This window comes from Rissa tridactyla, chromosome Z (assembly GCF_028500815.1).
Source record: "Rissa tridactyla isolate bRisTri1 chromosome Z, bRisTri1.patW.cur.20221130, whole genome shotgun sequence".
Classification (NCBI taxonomy): domain Eukaryota; kingdom Metazoa; phylum Chordata; class Aves; order Charadriiformes; family Laridae; genus Rissa; species Rissa tridactyla.
This window is the reverse complement of record NC_071497.1, coordinates 14,668,235-14,674,959: the sequence shown is the minus strand read 5'-3', so window position 1 is coordinate 14,674,959 and position 6,725 is coordinate 14,668,235. Positions and strand designations below refer to the sequence as shown.

Here is a 6,725-nt window from a genome sequence, read left to right as displayed (position 1 = left end):
TTCTGTCTGTCTGTCTGTCTGTCCGTCCGTTCGTCCTCCCTTCCTCCCTCCCTTCCCTTTCCTTCCTTTCCCCCTTCCTTCCTTTTCCTTCCTTCCCTTCAGAAGCTCCACCTCGTTTTCGCGCCTGGGCTGGGGCTGTTCGCTCCACAGAGGCCTGCGCTACTCTAGGGTACCCGGCACTGCTCTCCCCGGCGCCGCGGCGGGGGCAGCCACCACAGTTCAGCCACAGGGCCTCTCTGTAGGCCGCCATTTTTTCTCCGCCGGCGGGGAGGTAACACCGCCTCCCCGCTGTCGCTGTCATCAGCCAACACAGCTTCCACTGCCGCGTTCTGCCGTACGCTGGAGGAGCTAGGCTGTCCTCCCGCCGAGCTCCCGGGGAACACCGCCCGCCGGCACCGCGTCCTCCCGGATGGGGGCGGTGCGGCGCCTGCGCGGGAGCGCTGCTGAGGCCCGGCCGCGGTGTGGGCAGGCGGGAAGGGGGCTGGCGCGCAGGTGAGGCGGGCGCGGGGCCGTGGACGGGGAGGGGGGCTGCGCTGCGCTTTCCGTCGGTGGGGCTGTCCTCCTCCTCGTCCCCCGCCTCCTGCTGACGGCGGGAAGGAGCTGGGCCTGCCTCGTTGCTCGCCTCTCCCGGGAGGTGGGTCCTTTCCCGAAGTTCGGACCAGAGCCGGAGGGGGCGGAACGGGCCTGATCCAGGCTGGCCCCGCGGGCGGTTCAGCCTTCAGCCTGTGGGCGGTCGCCGGGTACCGCGGCTGCCTGGGTTGGTGGGCTTTCTGAAGGGCTGTGGTGAGAGGGAGCCTCTCGTCAGCCCGTGAGCGTGTGAGGCAGGGCTGGCTGGCGCTCTCTTTTCGTCTTCCCCGAAAACCATGGAGTCACATATAGAGACTCCGACGGCCTCGGCTTCCCCGTTGCCGTCTGGGCTGGTCACCGGCGGGCAGGGGACGGCCTGGTGTTTAGCGGAGCCTGGGCAGTAGCTGAGAGGAAGGTGCTTTACCCCTCTGCTGTGACGAAATGCACCTGGATGATCTTACTGTGGACGCTCTTAAGGGCTGAGGGGGTGGGGGGGAAAGTTCGGGTACATGAAACGGAAGTGTGCCAGCGGTGTGGCGAGTTTGAAATATGTCAGTGAGATGGGTGTTGGTTCCTGCTCCTTTGATACTGGTGGGGGTTCCCCCCTGCTATCATGTGGAGTGCTGCAGGCAGAGAGGAAAGGAAAGCTGAGTGCTGGTCATGTGGGGTTTCGTGAAGATAAAATGCTTTTCAGCCTTTATAGTTTATTATCCTGGGTTGAGTAATTTAATGTGTTTCTGTGACTCTAGCATGACTTCTAGGGAACGTGAAGCTTCCTGTTCTGGAGGCTCATCAAAATGGGGAAGCTGTGGAGTTGTTGGAAACTGGTAGGGAAAATGTTTAAAAATTTGTGTCTACACGATATTGAGATTATGGAGTGTGTCCAGAGAAGGGCAAGAAAACTGGTGATGGGTCTAGAGAACAGTCTTATGAGAGGGAACTGTGGTGGTTTAGCCTGCAGAAAAGGAGGCTGAGGGGAGACCTTATTGCTCTCTACAACTACCTGAAAGGAGGGTGTAGAGAGGTGGGGGTCGGTCCCTTCTCCCAAGACGTAATAGGACAAGAGGAAATGGCCTCAAGTTGAGTCAAGGGAGGTTTAGATTGGATATTAGGAAAAATTTCTTCACTGAAAGGGTGATCAAGCATTGTAGCAGGCTGCCCAGAGAGGTGGTTGAATAACCATCCATGGAGGTATTTAAAAGACAGGTAGACACAGTGCTTAGGGATATGGTTTAGTGGTGGTTTTGGCAATGTTGGGTTGATGGTTGGACTCGATAATCTTAAAAGTCCCTTTCAAGTTTAGAAGATTCTATGATTCTAATATGAAGAATTTTCCATCAATGCATACTATAAAGTGCTGAGCCAACACCTTCTATTGCCAAAACCCTGCATGTCACCATGATGTAAAGGATATATTTATCACGTGTCAGTTTTCCTACACAAGTTGAACGTTGTGCAGGCTCATCATACTTGTCTAGTGAGTAAAGGGTGTTTGAGGTCCGACTGACTAATGTCTGTAAAGCATACCACTTCATTATGTGGAAGGTATGCATATAGACTTCCTTCTTGAATGAAGCCTACAATGAAGTCTCAGGTGTAGAAGTCAGGTTGTCTCTTGAAGTCTTATTTGGAAACAAAAGAAGATGAGACAATAACAAGTGCTGCTCTAATTTTGTTTGTTTTTGATTTTTTTTTCCTATAAAAACTTTTTTTTAGGTAATGTAAGCATTTCAGTTATAGACAACAGAGGAATCAGGCATGTCAGCTCTTTGTCCACCACCATCTCCTGCAGTTGCTAAGACAGAGATCTCTCTGAATGGCGAGTCACCTTTATTAGCTGCCACTTTTGCTTACTGGGACAATATTCTTGGCCCCCGAGTGCGGCATATCTGGGCCCCAAAGACAGAACAGGTGCTTCTCAGTGACGGTGAAATAACTTTTCTTGCTAACCACACCCTGAATGGAGAAATACTTCGGAATGCAGAAAGCGGTGCAATAGATGTGAAGTTCTTCGTCTTGGCAGAAAAAAGGGTAATCATTGTGTCATTGATCTTTGATGGAAACTGGAATGGAGACAGAAGCACATATGGACTATCAATTATACTTCCGCAAAGTGAACTTAGCTTCTACCTACCACTTCACAGGGTGTGCGTGGATAGGTTAACACATATTATAAGGAAAGGAAGAATATGGATGCATAAGGTAGGTTTATTGTTCATTACTAAAAACAGTTGTCCAAGTTGTCTTGAGCAAAAGCAAGAATTAAGATTCTGTGACACCTGTTATGTAGCAATCCAGACACAAAAACTCAGAGGAGGCTGATCTCTCTACAAGTATACCTTTTTGAAGGTTAAAAGTTGCCAATATGTCAGCAAATACAAGGCTGGGATTTTTAGGCATATGATTTATCCTGGTAATATATAACCGGTACCAGGCTATTTAGGTGAAGTGGGTATCCTGCACAGCTTTTCATCTCTCTGAATTTGATATAAATTGTTGCTTTTAACTGTGTTAATTGGTGTATTTAAACTAGGTAGAGTTGTAAATTTATTGTGTTTCAAATCACTGTTTTCACTATTGAGGTCCAGAAGACAGAACTGATGCAATTAGTATTGTCATTGTTGTTACAGTTTTATTTCTCATAAAAGGGTATCAACAAACAGTTTGGTAGGTGTTAAGTTGTGTAAAACTAATGGCAGAACTACAAATATGCATCTGCTTTGGTCCAAATATTTCTACTTTTGAAATTCAAAAAGCAAAACATACTAAATTTTTCTGAAGAATTGCAATTCTTGCCTTTGGGTACCTTATGGATATTTCCATATTAAGTGAAAATTGTTACGTATTTTTGTTTAAAATAAATAACATTATAATAACAAAATTAAAATCTCTGTTGTGTTCACGGAGTACAAGTTGTCTTAGAGCAGTAATTTGCATGTCAGCTGTAATGCGTATGGTGATGCATGTTTGTTAAAATTTTTGTTCCTCTTCTGTTTTGAGCCCTCTTGTCAACATACTTTAAACTTCCTTTTTGAGGGCTCTTATCTGAACTAATTAAGATTTCTGAAATAGTAAGCTGATGCTAATTTTTGTGGTGTCGTTTCCTTTTTGCTGTATGAACAAACTCCATTGATTCTTGCTGCATTGCTTGATGGTGGCTGGCAGTGGTTTCTGTCACATTGGTTCTTGATACTTCTGGGGTTTATTTTTCAGAGGAAGGACAGGACATAAAGTTCATTTTCAATATAGTAGAAACACAAATATTTCATTCTTAATCTAGTCTTCTACAAGCTTGCTGGATGTTAGTGCTTTTGACGTAAGTGAATGCTATCTCACATTCTTGATTACATTGCTTCTCTGTCAGTTAGTGTCCTCTGTACGGACTTTTAATGTGAGTGGTCAAGTAAGAATTGTCCACCGTTCTTAACTATAATATGTCTTCTCTATTTTTGGACATTGATCCATACCAGTATGTTTCCACAGTAGAAATAGCCTGCAAGTGGCATTGAGAATGACAAAAAATGTTTTCTACTAGTTTCCTCAGAAATGAGTCATTAAGTTCTTCATTCTTTTTTCACATGTTCTTGAAGCACATAGGCCAACTGGGTTAGCTGAGACAGTGAGACATTCTGAAATAGACATTTATTGTCTTTCTTTTCTTTTTTCTTTTTTTTTTTTCTGAGAAAGATCAAACATCCCTGCATATATCTGCAGTTCTGCAGCCTTACCTAGAAGAGAGAAACCTGCTTTGAAAATGTAGATTAAAATTTAAAATTTAGGCATGAGTTGTAGAATGTTAATACTGAGTTAAAACAGGCTCATTTTGTAGTTTGCATTTTGAGGCAGTTCAGCAGCTATGGCTACAACAGAACAAAAAATGTTGAAGCTCTATCTGAAGGGAGCTATGTATCTGTTCTAGAATTTCCAGTGGTTCTAGTTATTAGCTCTCATCAGTTCTCTGTAGAGCTGTACAACAGTTCCAGCTGAACTTCAGAAGAGAAGAAATCTTCTTAACTCAAGGACTAGGAGAAGCTTGGAATAGTGTTCAAACTGACAGAGAAAGACAAGCAACTCCAAGCAAGTCGTCTATATGGGGCTAGAAACCCCTTTTATCCACTTCAATTTTATGTTCCAGATGTTTGTCTATTTTGAGCAGTTACATTTCTAAAAAGAAGTGGCTTACACCCCTCGTTCAGCCTTATCTTCATGAAGACTTACTTCTTTTAAAGCCAAGGATCTTCGTTTTCAAGGATGACTTCGCTGACACTGAACTCAAGGATGGAGGTGCCCTGAAGGAATCCGCCTCATTCTAGTAGATGCCTCTTTTAGATGGTTAGAGAAGTTTTATTACTGTTTTAGGGGAAGTTACTGCAGCTTGTTCCCTATTCATCTGCTCAAAAAGTTATGTAAAGTCTTTTCCCACTTGATCAACTTTGAGTAGTTCAATCATAGGAAACTAATGAGTAACCAATAAAAATGCAATAACCTGTCAGCATCTAGCAAAAGATATCATTAATTCTTGGAGCAGCTTCCATTTTTTGTGTATTGTATTGATTGTTCCAGTGATAAATGCCAAATTCCCTTTGTGAATAATAACTTGATTCCATTGTAAGTTGTATTTTTGAATGCAGTTTGCTACTTAACTGCTGATGGGTCTGTCGTGAGAACTTTGTCCAGTCTCTTGTACATTGTGTTTCATGTGTTTTGAGGTTTCATGTTTCCTGTACTTGATTATAAAACAATGTTTTGAAGGCTTGTCAGTGTCTCAAGATGGGAAAAAAAAAAAAAAGTCCTGTTTTTCCTACGCTCTCCCAACAATTTCTTTTTCTCATTCTGGAGATCTCATTTTTTCTCTTGCTGCATTGGGAACCATCAGTCTGTACTTTATCCATTTGAAAATAAAAATCCATACATAAAGTGGAATTCTGCACCGTAATCTGATCATTTGGCATTTTCTTGATCTGTAATGAAGAAACTTAGTGTTTTGTCATTGTCATCACACCCTCTTTCCTGCTACCCCTGCGCAAGCATGTGAGAGGTTTGGTGGGGGGCAGAGCTGTTTAAAGTGACATCACTTCCTGCTAATGTCAACTCTGTAAACGAAAAAAAGATTTGAACATCGAAATTTGAATCTAAGAAGCATAACTCCACAGGGAAGAAACTGTACCATTTGACTGTTGTGTGCATACATATATAAACAAATACCAGAGCGTTTATATTTAACTGCTTCTCTTGCTCAGGAGAGGCAAGAACATTTCCAGAAGATTGTCTTGGAAGGCACGGAGAGAATGGAGGATCAGGTAAGGGACGTCTGCTTGATGCATATGGCACACCATCACAAAACTGTGTGACTGCGTCTGGTGACTGTAGAAGTTGGTGCTGCTTCTTATTTTTGGGGTCCAGGAAGATACTTTGGACTGGCTGATGACCTGCCATGCACAGGAGGCAAAGTTTCTGAAGATAGGATGATGGAAGCTGTGAACAATTTGAAGGAAAATATATTTCATCACTTTATGGGTAAAGTGGAAATCTGTGAAGAATATTACCTTTCAGAAAATAAAAGTCATTTACTTGAACTTGAAGCTCTGGAAAGGTAGTAGCTTCCATAGATTCATGCTCGCCTCCTATCAAGGATGTTTTTTTGCTAGTTCGTTGCCTTTTTGAGTTACAGAGATGTATGGACTCTCTTGTGTTGGAATGTGTTTGGAGACCTCATGGATAAGAATGTGAAAAGAAACTGTAAATATGAAATTGTGGCTTCAGTTCCTTGTGATAGATAAATCAAATAAGCGATTTTGTATGTTAGTAACTAATATGCCTGGTTTTAGTTTCCTGTCACTGTTGAAACATCAGACTTGGATCTAAAATGCTTAACAGTAATTGCACATAATATGGTATGATCAAATTATCTCACTCCAAATACTTCTTGTCCAGGCTGCTCAAACTGATGGTGAAAATTAGCGTAGGACCCCGGAAATACATTTCAGACATGATGTTGAGAAGCAAAATATATGTTTCCTGTTCATAATTATTGATGAGCAAAGCCCAAGAAGTCTATGCATCATCAGCTCTTACTACACTTCCAAACAATAGGAAGTTAAACTTGTTTGCATGTAATATTGCAAGTTCATGCTAGTCGTAACTTCTAATACCGCACA

General features: G+C 42.9%; 1 protein-coding gene across 7 annotated transcripts in view; it reads left to right on the top strand.

The window, feature by feature from the left end:
* The first annotated feature begins 345 nt into the window (after positions 1-345).
* The window catches only part of C9orf72 (C9orf72-SMCR8 complex subunit), an 81,028-nt gene continuing 74,648 nt past the window's right edge, over positions 346-6,725 (top strand). For 4 of the 7 annotated variants that reach the window (XM_054184898.1, XM_054184897.1, XM_054184899.1 and 1 more), the window contains exons 1-3: positions 346-492; positions 2,284-2,769; positions 5,808-5,867. In XM_054184898.1, coding sequence (XP_054040873.1) covers positions 2,326-2,769; positions 5,808-5,867 — 504 coding nt within the window. In that variant the 5' untranslated portion in view covers positions 346-492; positions 2,284-2,325. The other 3 variants (XM_054184894.1, XM_054184900.1, XM_054184896.1) reach the window with 3 other exon arrangements.